At 49.0% G+C, this 13,357-nt stretch overlaps 1 protein-coding gene across 1 annotated transcript in view; it reads left to right on the forward strand.

The window, feature by feature from the left end:
* The window catches only part of AOPEP (aminopeptidase O (putative)), a 324,231-nt gene that overhangs the window by 222,125 nt on the left and 88,749 nt on the right, over positions 1 to 13,357 (forward strand). The window contains exon 11 of the mRNA XM_081103533.1: positions 3,060 to 3,120. Within this exon, the coding sequence (XP_080959659.1) occupies positions 3,060 to 3,120 (61 nt within the window). The remainder of the gene's footprint in view (positions 1 to 3,059; positions 3,121 to 13,357) is intronic.

Below are 13,357 nucleotides of genomic sequence, written 5' to 3' on the forward strand. Positions count from 1 at the left end.
AGGGAGCAAAGCAGCGGAGAAGGGAGGGAGCTCGGCAGCGGAGACAGGAAGGAGCGAGGCGGTGGGGACGGGGTGGAGCGAGGCAGCGGAGGAAGCCCTATTTTTACAGGAATCTTCCTGCAACGGGCCTCTAGTCTATATAATAAAAGCCTAAGTGACTGTTATGGCGGAACAACCAGAATGACCAGTCGCTACGATGCACACTGACCACCAGGAGGCAGACGCTCAACTCAGGAGCCAAGATAGGCCATTTGTATGGAAAAGCCACAAGAAAGGGTTTGAGTGAGACTGCAAGTTGGGTGGGGCAGTGTGTCAGGGAATCACCAGGGTGGGGAGAACTATGTTAGCCAGGCTGATGGAGACGCAGATATGATGCTTGTCTGCTGGCTCTGAGGGGAGGGTTCAGCAAAGGAACAATGGCTTCTGCCAGCACTTCTGTCCAGAATAAAACTGCACACCCCAGCTCTTGCCTTGATTCCAAGCAATTCAGTTCCTCATTGCTTGTCCCTGGTGCCCCAGTGTTGGATCTTAGAGTGAGTCTGTCAGGGAGTCAGTCCATGTGTGGGCCCTTTAAGAGGAACACCTGGGACTCCAGCAGCCCTCCATTTCACTCAGCCACAATCTCTGCTGGTTTTTACAGCCAGAAGTTATGGGGACTTCTCTTCCAGACCCTGGAACCCTGGGCTGGAGAGCCTGATGTGGAGCTGGGAACCCTGGCTCCTCAGGGGGGACCTCTGCAGCTGAGATATCCTTCCCAATGTTTAACCATCACACTCCCATTCCATGTCCCCACCCCTCTTATTGATCTTGATGTGGCTGCTTCTGGATCTACGTAGTTATAGGACTCCTGTTCAGCTAAATTTCAGTGGTTCTGCACGATGGTTGTTCTGTAATTTAGTTGTAATTTTGATATGGTTGTTGCAGGTTCTGAGTACTGCATTTACTAGTCCCTACGCTGACATCTTGATCAGATCAATAGTTATTCCTTTATTTCCCTTTGTTGGCAGTGACAGAGGAGTTTGTTCTGTTTTTAGTGCCACTGTATAATGGTATCTGTGCGTGCAGATACTGAACATGGCAGAGCAAAATGTGCCTTAATATTTTCCCACGAAATAACCTTCACAGTTGGCCTGGCCAGTTGTCCAGGTTGGAGACTGTAGCATGGATTATACATGGGCGTAGACATGCTATGGAAAGTCACCCTGCAGAGAGTGACGGGGCCCACTGTTTGACTCCATCTTTCACCCCTCCAGCAGGACTCGCCAGCGCCACCCTCCACTTTCATTCCCAGCATCTCACCTCAGTTTAGGTCCCTTCTCATCACCTCTCATTTGGACACACTCACAGCTTCCCCTTTGGCCTCCCTGCCTCCAGCCTCTTCTCCCTCAGTTAGTCTTCCTTGACTCTCTTCTGTTCATGCCATTCTGCAGCCTTGCTTCGGAGCCTCGCCAATGGAGCCAGAGCCCCGAGGCAGGACTTCAGGGCCCTCACAGGACACCTGTGTCCTTTGTCACCTGGTTCTGTGTGCCAGTCCAGCCGACGGTGCTGGCTTTTCCTGCCTGTGCTCCCCTTCCATTTCTACTGGCACAGCCATCGGCCACAACGGTTGGAGCCTTGCCTTCTTTAAGAACGCTTCCCTAACGCACCTCCTTCCGGCTGTCCCACCCTAAGCAGCCCGGGCCTCTCCACACACATGGGGCCCACGTCTCTCCACCAGCACAGGCAGCATTCTGACCCGTGTCCTGTGTCCCTGTCGGACAGCCTGGCCCTGGGCTCTCGCACCTCATCCTTCCACAGAGCCTTGTGCCGGAGGCACCCGCCAAGTGTCTGCCACATGGAGAAAGCCCTGCCTGTCCTCACTTCTCCCCTGAGGACTTGGACCTCGCTCCGTAAAGGCATCCCAGCACTCGACTCCCCAGCCCCTCCCAGGACACCCCGAAAGAAGTGTCTTCGAGCTAAAGTTCCCCAAAGGAAATTTATGTCCCTGTCCTCTTTCGCCCTCCTCCCTGGGGATGCTCGGCAGCTGTGTGCGGGCTTGCAGAACCCGTGGGAAATGGTGTGAAGTCACTCCCCAGACTCCTCCTCTTCAGGATGTTTCATCCCAGTTCCCTTGCCCTCCATGTGGATCTAATGTGTTTGCCTCTTTGATCATCACCCGTCTCTTTTCTACGTTGTTTCTAAACTCTCATCTTCCCTCCAGTTGAGGCAGGTTTAGATTGCCATTTCCCCAGAGCGGCAGTCAGCCTCTTGCTACGAACGAATTTCCTGAATATCCCTTGCAGGTTGGGTGACCAGAGCTTTGGGCCCCAGAGCTCCAGACACAGGAGTGTCCCTCTCCAGCTGGAAAGGCCGCAGGTGAACGGCCGCTTGGAGAGGAGCACCAGGGAAGGCGGGAGAGGGGAGAATTGGGCCTTTCCTCTGAGCCAGGGCAGACGATGTGGAGGCTGCAGAACCTCCACAGCTGCTCAAGCGCTGGGGTAGGAACCGGGCCCCAACCAGTGACATGCCCACCTGGGTGCCGGGTTAGGTGGCGGTGGTCTGCATTCATTCCCAACCAGAGCGGGCCTTCGCTGAGCATCTTGTCTTCAATGGAAATTATAAAACGTGTCTTGCCTAGGCAGAGGCGGCGGCGGCGGCGGCAGCGGCAACATCTGCGCCTTCCTCCGCTCCCACAGCGATCATGCGTTCCTGCTTGTCCCCGCTCATTGTCACCGTGAAGTTCCAGTTTCATTTGGACGCACCCAGTAGGCCCCTCTTAGGAAGTGGTCGTGCCTGATGTGTCTGTGAACATACCCGGTCCCTGCACTGGCTCCCAGCCCGGCGTTCCTCCAAGGGCGGGAAAGGCCCGAGGCTGGCTGCTCAGGTTCAGGTTCATCCTCCACCGCAGACCGCCTGGAGTGTGCGGGGTGCTGTGGGCGCTGTGGGCTGCCGCGGTGGCTCTTCCTCAGAGAACAGCTTCTCTGACAGCCATGCTGTCCTGTGCCCGAATATTTGGAAAGACCCTCTGTCCTTGGTGCTCTAACTTCTAACCCTTTCCCTCTTGTTTTCTATTTGTAAAGGCTGGGTTTGTCTGTGGAAAGCATCTTCCGAGACTGGCTGGAGTGCCCGGGACTTCCCCAGGTGAGCCCGCCGCACTTCCGGAGGGAGGAGAGGGGTGAGGTGCTTGCCTGTTAGAAATGGGAAAGAACCCGCACCCAAGGCCCAGTCTCCCATCCCTACGCCAGGAAGGCGATGGCCGGCCTATGCCCCAGGTGACACTGTCCGAGGATGCTGCCTGCCATGAAGGCGATGGCCGGCCCCTGCCCCAGGTGACACTGTCCCGAGGATGCTGCCCGCCCTGGGCCGAGGGGATGGGAGCGCCTGCCATGTGCGGTGTTGATTTTGGGTGGCGGTGGCCGCGCCGGGGTGGGTTTGCAGCTGGGGCTCCAGCTCTGTTCTTTGGATGTGGCCAGACAGTGAGCGGCCGCCAGCAGCTTCCTCTGACCCGCTCTCCATGGCTTCTCCATCATGGTCTGCCCCTCCACTTCCTCCTCGAGCTGGGCATCCCTTCCTCAGGCTGGCTTCGCACCCCAGTGACCGGCCAGGTGCATTTCTGTCTCAGACACTGGGACCTGTCCCTATGAACTCCGTACTGTCTCTGAGCCTGGGGCAGCGCCGGTCCCTCCCAGGGGGGCACCCTGGGTGGGCTGGTCAGAGGCCCCTGCAGGCCTGGAGCTCTCCCACCCAGCTGCCCACCATAGCATCCCCTGCACCCCCCGCCCCCGGGTGGAAGTGGACCCCCACAGCAGAGAGAACCCTCCCTGGACCCGTTAGCCCCATTAGCCTGCTCGTTTCTGGTTTCATGGCTGGTATGTGAGCTTCCCTTTGGGAGTGTCTGAATGTCAATGAATGTCTGTGAACCATGAAATTAAGGAGCAGGAGGGGGTGTTTTCCATTACCTTTCCACCCCTCTCCTCACATCTTGGTGCTGCTCCACCACACGGGAATGTCGGCCACCAGCCGCCAGGAACTCATTCCTAGCAAAGTCGCATTGCCGTGGGCCACCTGTTAAAAGTTGTTTGTTTGGCCCAATCCTTCTGGAATCAAAAAGAGATTAAAATCCCGAGTCCTTAAAAGGGGAAACAAAGCAGGGGCGGGGAAGGCAGCACCTGGTCCTGGGAGGGCAGGGCTTTCAGCTCGCACTGATTATAATGAGCCTCTGATTTCTAAGAAGGTACCTTCCGATCCAAGCTGCTCGCTGAGTACGAAAGTCTCAGGGAAACAGGGTGAGGCTATCTGATCCTAAAAAGCCAGCCTGGCCCTTGTTTTAGTGTGTGTGTGGTGGGGGGAGGCGGGGTGGGGCAATCCCCTAGAGCAGCCGTGGGCAAACTATGGCCCGCGGGCCAGATCCAGCCCTTTTAAAATGAATAAAACTAAAAAAAAAAAAAAAAAAAAAAAGACCATACTTTTTTATGTAATGATGTTTACTTTGAATTTATATTAGTTCACACAAACACTCCATCCATGCTTTTGTTCCGGCCCTCCGGTCCAGTTTAAGAACCCATTGTGGCCCTCGAGTCAAAAAGTTTGCCCACCCCTGCCCTAGAGTCACTGCCTAGTGTGCCCAGGCGGGGCTGTTGCCAGGGTCCTGGACATTCTTAGCTGGGAAAAGTTGGGAGCTCAGAGAGCAGACTCCCAAATTTCCTGGATCCAAACAAGTCTGTGGAGTTCAGCAGTTGGTCCCCAGGGAAGAGCTCAGAAAGAGGCCTTAGCCAGGGCCCAGCCTCGGGCTGTGCGGGGCTGCCCTTCACTCTCAGGAGGCTCCCGATTTCCCCTGCAGAGTCTGAGGCCTGCCACCAGCAGGAGGTTTTGCTTTTCCTTAAAAGGGGGAAGGGTACCTGGAGGGGAGAGATTAGCTGCTGAGCCACAGGTTCCTTCCAAAGGTCTAGGGCATTAGTGACAGCTTATTGTGTAGACAAGAATCTCTGCTGTCAAAACACCGCCAGGTGTGGCGAGGCCAGCCCAGCTATAAATTGTCTTTAAGACCCAACTGGTATTTCCTTGGGTGCTTAACTGTTCAGTAAAAACAACAGCGTCCGGCAGGAAAGGCCCTGATTTAGTGCACTCTCCCCACTGGTGAATGATCAGACGGCGCCTTTTCATCTCTGCCCACTCTCTGCCCTCATTTGTATGGTTTATGGTGATCGCCTGCCCGCCTCCTTGAGCGCTCCTTCTCCTTTCCACTTCGGTGCGAGGCCCTGGAAGGCGGGGCCCTCTGGTTGCAGGAGCCTGGGGTGAATGGGACACCTTGTTCTTTGTCTCCATCACTGTGATATAGAGTTACGGGTGTCTGGGCCTGGAACGACAACCGGAGCCCTGAAATCGCTCTGATGCTCTTTGTTCTCATTAAAAATTCCTGCCCCCCAGCAACTGAAGTCACTCGTGACAAAGGAGTCGCGTTCCACTGGTGAAGTTTTCATTCCGCGGGTTACAGTGGCTTTTTGTCTTCCTCAGGAAGGTGTGCCTTGTGGTTGGCCTTGATTTTCCTTTTTGGCCACATTGAATGGAAATCATTTTTAAAATGTGGAAATAGCTTCACCAGCAATAAAAGTAAGCATGAGCCCCAAAGAAGTAAAAGCAATTGGATCCACACCTCTTTAAAGAACACCCAACCCCATAACCTTTGGTTTGCAAACAGATTAAAATTGATTCTACCATTGGTATTACAGATTATTTCCTTTCATGGCTTTTTTTTTTCTGATTATAGAAGTATTACATATGTATTTTGGAATCTAAAGAAGTTTATAATAAAATAAAAATGACCCAGAGATAGTTTTTAAAATTAATCCTTTCAGTCCTTTTCCAATACGAATATGTAGTTTACCCTTTTCTTTGTCTCCCTCTTTAAAAATAAAAATAATATCTCCTCTGGAGCAAGTTCAAGCAGGAGCAAAATACACAGCGCCAAAGGCCTGGCCCTTCAGTCGCACCCACCAGAGGAAGCCATGCTGATCACAGTTTGCATCTTCCTGCCACACGTGTCTGTGTCTGGGCTCCGCAGCATGGAGGTGCCTATTCAAAACACAATTGGAAGCCTTCACTTAAAAATACACCTGAAGCAAGTGGTGTAGGGAAAACAGGACATGTATCTGTTCAGTTTTGGACCACATTCTTTTACCACATACAAAAATAAACTCATTTACATCAGTGTAAATGTAATGAGATTTAAATTAAGACCTGAAACCATCAAACTCCCAGGAGAAAAAATAGGCAGTGAATTCTTCAACATTATTCCTGGCAATAACTTTTGGAGCAAGGGCAACAAAAGAAAATAATAAACAAATGGGACTACATCAAACTAAAGAGTTTTTGCACAGCAAAGGAAACCGTCGACAAAATGTAAAATCAACCCACTGAATGGGAGAAGATATTTGCCAACGATACTTCTGGTCAGGGGTTAATACCCAAAATATATGAGGAACTTATACAACTTAACACTAATAGAAGCCCAGTCCAATTTAAAAATGGGCAGAGGACCTGAATAGACAATTCTCCAAAGAAGACATACAGATGGCCATCAGACAAATGAAAAGATGCTCACTGTCACTAATCATGAGGGAAATGCAAATTAAAATCACAATGAGGTATCACCTCACACCTGTCAGAATGGCTGTCATCAATAAATCAACAAATAGCAAGTGCTGGCGAGAATGTGGAGAAAAAAGGGAACTCTCATGCACTGTTGATGGATTGTGAATTGTTGCAGCCACTGTAGAAAGCAGTATGGAAGTTCCTCAAATTATTAAAAATAAAGCTGCCATTTGATATAGCAAATCCACTTTTGGATATTATCCAAAGAAAACATAAGCACTAATTTTAAAAGATATAAATATCCCTATGTCCATTGCAACATTATTTACAATAGCCAAGATATGGCGGCAACCTAAGTGTCCATTGATAGATGAATGGATAAAGATATGGTGTATATGCAATGGAATATTAACTCAGCCATAAAATAGAATGAAGTCTTGCCATTTTTGACAACATGGATGGACATAGAGGGTATTATGCTATAAAATAAGTCAGAAAGACATATGCCACATGATTTCACTTATATGTGGAATCTAAAAAAACAAAACAAATGAATAAACAAATAAAACAGAAACAGACTCAAAGAGAACTAACTGATGGTTGCCAAGGGGACACGCGGGGGGGGGGGGGGGGGATTTTTAGAAAATGGTCCATAGATCAATTGTGTGATCTGGAAAATTTTAAAAAAGAGCAGTTATTAGACTTTTAAAATATAACAGAAAAAAATCAATTTCCTATACTTGTGTTGTCATAATCATTTTACAAGATATTAGATTTTATTCCATTGTGCTCTGGGTTGTGATAATCGTTGTGTTTGCCTGATTACCCAGAATACTAAGTAGCTGAAGAATAAAAACTATCTTCCGTACCTTGCCCATTTTAGAAGCGGGAAATTATAGGTCACTTTACTTTGTATTATATAAAAAAAAGGAGTCTTACATTTGATGTTCTGCAGTAAATAGTCGCCTAGGAAAGCACGCCAAAGGGACATAAAGAACATTAGGAGGTGACCCTTGGTGTGCTGTGAGGCTTCCATTACGGTCCGTGGGGTTTGGTCCTGAGTCCCTGTGCTTCCCCTGCCCTGCTCTGTGCTCCTAAGGGCTAGCTGTAAAACTGGGTGGTTCGCCCTAGCCCCGTGGTCGGCAAACTGCAGCTCACGAGCCACATGCGGCTCTGTGGCCCCTTCAGTGTGGCTCTTCCACAAAATACCACGTGCGGGCACACACGTACAGTGTGATTGAAACTTCGAGGCCCATATGCAGAAGTCGGTATTTTGTGGAAGAGTCGGTATTTTGTGGAAGAGCCACACTCAAGGGGCCAAAGAGCCGCATGTGGCTCGCGAGCCGCAGTTTGCCAAGCCGCAGTTTGCTGACCACTGCCCTAGCCTGTTTAACTCAGTGGATAGAGTGTCAGCCTGCGGACTAAAAGGTCCCGGGTTTGATTCCCGGTCAAGGGCACGTGCCAGGGTTGCGGGCTCGACCCCCAGTAGGGGCCGTGCAGGTGGCAGGCGATCAATGATCCGCTCTCATCATTGATGCTTCTCTCTCTCTCTCCCTCTCCCTTCCTCTCTGAAATAAAAATATAAATATTTAAAAAACAAAACTGGGGTGGTTCAGGAACTTCCTAAGATTTTAGAGTTAGAGCTTTTCTTCAAAAATAAATGAAAGCATAACACAAAGTAAATATCTTAAGTAGTTTCCCATATTCCTCAATGCAATTCAAGAGCAATAATTTTTAACAGTTGCAAAGCCTTCTAATAAATAGTAACAATTTAATTTACTCAAACCTTCCCCCCCCCCACCCCGGTTTCTAAGAAAGTTGCCCGTTCTGCTAAATTGACAGTTCTATAAATAGATTTTTATTTCTTTTTATCTCTGCCAAAGGTCTCCACCACTCCAACCCACATATGTGTATATTCCAATCTTCTTATAAAAGTTTTACATGCAAATACATTAGAAATAACTGCCCATCCAGCCTTTCTTCTGTACTTTGTATTTGTATTGCTCCAGAGCTCTCCGACTCCTCCCTTTCTTTGATTCCCTGCCCACATCCTGATCATCTTATGTACATATTTATTCATTTTCTGATTGTCTTTCCTGGCGCCTCCCCCAGTTTTTCATATTTTGCTCTAACTAGTGCCGTAGCTAATTGGTCTTTTAGCTGCCAAGCTGTCCCCCTCCACACCGTCCACGGCAATGGAAGCGAGGCTTCCCCAATAGCTCAGACCTGTCCTCACCAGAAACCCGTTCCTCGTCAGCAGTCAGCAGTGCCTGTAGAGCATGCCCGTTGGCCTGCTGTTTCAGGCGGTCAGCAGAAATGCCCCAAGGTAGCCTTTTAAACTCCATTCGCTCCACTCCTAAGCATATGCCCAACCATACTCACAGTCAACAGGTATTAGTGAGTTTCCACACCAACCTTCCTTTGTATGTGACTTTCTCTCTCCTTGGAATGAATGCTTTCCTTTCTCTGCATTTCTCAAGTATAATATCCTGTTTTATATTGTTGCAATTTGTATATGTGTCTCAGACATCCCATCCCTCACCCCCAGAAACAAGGGTTGTGTCCGATCATCCTTGTCATACCTGCTGTGATGTACAGGGCCGATCTCGGACTCACTGTTCCACATGCAGCCTCTAAGTCACATGTGGTTATTAAGCACTTGAAAACTAGTGCACCTGGAGAGTTTAATTTTTAACTTAATTTAATCTCAATTTACATTAAAATCTAGTAACCCAGTTATTGTTTGGACTAACTTAGGTATGTGAATGAAATCCACTTTTTCAGCTGTAAATTTCATGAAATCAAATACAGACCAACCATTTCTGATTAAAACTTAGCATCCACATGCATATAAGCATAACCAATGGACATAAGACACTGGGGGATAGGGGAGGCTAGGGGACTGTCTAGGGCGGGGTGATAAAATGGACACATATGTAATACCCTTTGTAATACTTTAAGCAATAAAAAAAAAAAAAAAAAAAGAAACATCAGTGATGAGAGAGAATCATTGATAAAAAAAAAAAAAAAAAAAACAAAAACAAAAAAACTTAGCATCCAAATTGAGATGAACTGTGAGAACACATCCGATTTAGAAGACTTAGTACAAAAAAAAATGAAGGTAATATATCTCATTAATCATTTTAAAATTATTGCTTACATCATAACATTTTGGACACATCAAAACCCAATGTTTATATGCCCAATAAAACATATTATTAAAATTAATTTTAGCTGCTATACCTTACTTTTTAAACATGGCAGCTAGGAAATTTTAAATGACAAATGTGGCTGGCACATGTTCCTACTGGGCAGTGCTGCTCTAAGGCTAATAGTTGAATTAAAACCTGAGTGAATAATGCCTTAGTCACCACCAAATGGACATCATTAAAAGCACCTGTGTTTTTTCAAATCCATGGAGAAAGAGCGCTGGCCATTCCATAGCCGCCCTGCCCTCTCTGCCCGCTCCGTGGAGGGGCGGGCTCGGCCCCACAGACACCCAGAGCAGCGTGATTCATCCCCAGCCTCACTTGGGCTCTTCAACTCCCAGGTGTCCTGTGTCCTGAGGTACTAACAGGTGGCACTCTGGCACCCATGACTCTCACAGCCCTTGTGTGTCTTCTTTCCACTCTTTGGGGAAAGTGCTCAGCAGCCATTAGATGGCAAAATCGTGGGCAGCAGTGGCAGAGAGAAGCACAGAGAAGCTGGGTACAGCCAGTCTCAGTGTCCTGGAAATAGGCAGCAATCAACTCCAGCTCCCAGACTTGCTCCTGATCGGAACGTAAAACAGCAGGTGACCGTGTCGCCTGGAAAACGCCACTTCTTTCCAAGCTGACACCTTCAAGTGGCCAAAGGCCACACAAGCAAATGGTGGAAAACTTTTCAGTCTGGTCAGGGAAAATGCCGTAGGCACACAGTTGAGGGAACTTGAGACGATGTAAAGGTGTTCTGCCACTGGAGCTTTTAGCACCGAGCAGGCGTCTTGGAGCACAGGTTAGGTAATATCACAACATGACTCTAAGGCCCATTAGGATACTCGTCTCAGCGGTGCCCATAGGAATTCTACATCTACTGGTCATTCAAGAAAATGGAGACTACTTATTTTGCAAATTCCAGAGAAATTATATTTTTCAAATTATATGTGCTGTGAGATCCTTGGTCCTTTTATATCAGTAAAAGCAGTTGCCACGATGTGCTGTGCTTTTGGGGCCCTAATAATCTGTTATATTTGTCCATGGTTGGACTCACTATGTGACTGAACACTTTGTCAGAGGTCCTTAGAGGTACAACACCAGGCCTCCGGCCTCATGGGGGCGAGGCCTGCCATGGCGAGGAGCCGCCGCAGTCACTCACCGTCTCTGCAAGCACCTGCCTTTCCCACAGACTTCTCAGTGGGGTGCATTGGTGGGAAGTCACGAGAGACGGGGTGCATCCTCCCAGAGAGAAGTTGGTACTGAAGGTCCGTGCTGGGCTTCTTGTTCAACACCGTCCAGACGGGCTGGCCTCTCACAGCGCAAGGCCCATGATGAAACCGGAGACATTTTCCTGTGGTGCCCTCTCTCTCTCCCTTCTAAAACCTGATTCCAGAAAGAACTGGAACCTCAGACAGGTCCAGAAAGACCAGACTCCAGTGCACAATGAGCATGTTAGTGTTTCCTCTCCTCGAGGTGGTCTTGGTACCTGTGGAGAGAAGCCCAGCGTTTGCTTGGTGGATTCAGGATAAACCTGTTGCTCTGCTTTGAACAGAAGGAAAAGGAAGCTGGAACCACTCGTTCTGAAGTCTGTTTGGCTCAGTCCAGCTGGCGGAGGTGGGTGGTAGTGGCCTGTGCACATACGGGTTTAATGAGGAAGTAAGGCTGCGTGCTTCCTAGAAGCATAGCTCGGCAGGCGGGGCGCGAGGCCGCAGGCCACCTGGCCAGCTAGGCCCAGCCCTGTTCACCGGAGTCATCCAAGAAGCTGTTTAAACTACCAGCCTGGACTCAGCCCACACCGTCTGAATAAGGGCCCCTCAGGAGGCTCTGACCCATAGATAGAATCTAAAATTACTTTAGATTATCTAAATTATCTAAACTTAGTCACTCAGAGAGTGAGTCCAACCATGGACAAGTATAACAGCCAGGTTATTAGAGTCCCAAAAGCACAGCATGTTTACTGATATTAAAAAAAAAAAAAAAAAAGGTCTCATAGCACATATAATTTGACAAATATAATTTCTCAGGTATTATATCTAAAATCATATTCTGGAATATATTCTGTCAAAGGAAGTTTCCCTCATTTCTGAGTACTCTTAGAATTCTTCAGTGTCATATTCTTCCTGAGAAATCCAAAGGTTTGGCTTTAGGGCTTAGTTTATAGATTCAACCAATATGCCAAGCCTTGTGTTGGGCAGTGGGCACACGAAGTGCTGCCTGTGAGCTCGTGGCCTGTGGGGGCATCTGTAAATCAGCCTCTGTCACAGGCGCGCGCAAGGGCCTAGGCCTCGCCTTGGCACCTGGAGGCACGCAGAGGTCAGCTTCCCGTATTTGGCGTGCTCGGCGGGGCTGAGGCTGAGGCTGAGTGCAGGAGAACAGCCGCTGGCAGGCGGGGCCTGGCTGCACTCACTGGTCACCAGTCGGCCAGCTCGTTGTGCAAGGGAAGCAGCGTGATTGTCCTCCAGGTGCCAAGTCCATGGACCAAGTTTGACACATGGGCCTTACCTGTGACTGAAGCATTTTGTGTTTTTAGCAGGGTTGCTTTTAATCCAAATCAGCTTGGTCCCATCCTTGCTTTAGCTTTTGCAAGAACCAGGAAGAGATAATAAATAATACAGCAGAGAGCCCTGAGCAGTGATGGCATTTAATCTACTCAGGGACTGTTTGTTCTCTATTGGGCAAAAATGTGCTTTGTGGGCACAGTGGTGTGACCCTCCCTTTCCAGGACTCTGCGTGAGTATGTGCCATGGGTATACATACATGCCCCTCTTGCATTTCGGTATTTCTAATGGTCGCCCTGTATACCCGACTGGATGCTTTGCATAGGAAATACTGGGCTTTCTTGCAGGCAAGAGGCTGGTGTATTTTTTGGTGAGAATGACTGTGAGTGTGTGCAGAGATGAGTGTAGGTCTTTGCCTTCTGAAAGCTACAGCTGTTCCTCTCTCTCAAGGTGGAAACAAATGAGACAATCCATACCAGGTCACCAAAGCAACAAAGGAGAAAAGAATTGGTTGAGCAAAAAAATGTCTGTGTACCTTCTAAAATCTAACGCATGTAAGGGGTGTTTCCTACATCCTCCTCTTCGCTTTCCAAAACAAATCCTAACTGGAGGCAGCCAGGCCAGGCCAAGGTGAGCCGGTGAGTCGGTGACTGTCGAACTGTCCAAGTCCAAACGCACGCGTGGTTAAAAGTTCATGTGTTCGCCTCTCTGTGTGACAGCTGCCCACAGTTTGTTGGTGCTCAGGCACACGTGTGTCCAGCGCACGTCCAGAAGAGCCCACTTTCCAGGCCAGTCCTCGGCTGGGCCTTCAGGAGCTCCATGGCCACCGTCGCATTCTAAGGGGGGTCCACACAATGGGCTACGCGAAATGCAAGGCTGCGTTGTTTTGAGGTGACCGAGCAGGAATGGACTGTCTCAGCCCCCGGGCTGTTCTCGGGAGCACGCTGCAGGGAGTGGTGCTCGGAGCTGTGATACAGCAGCTGCAGCTTTGCAGGCAACTCCCCAGCCCTGAGCTCTATGTGGTAGTTTCCTTATCTGTAAAGGGTACATGTTCTGTTTAATTTAGGTAAGTGTGCTTGCCTTCTCTGCGTCCTC

This window comes from Myotis nattereri, assembly GCF_964212035.1.
Source record: "Myotis nattereri genome assembly, chromosome: 12".
In the NCBI taxonomy this organism is placed as follows: domain Eukaryota; kingdom Metazoa; phylum Chordata; class Mammalia; order Chiroptera; family Vespertilionidae; genus Myotis; species Myotis nattereri.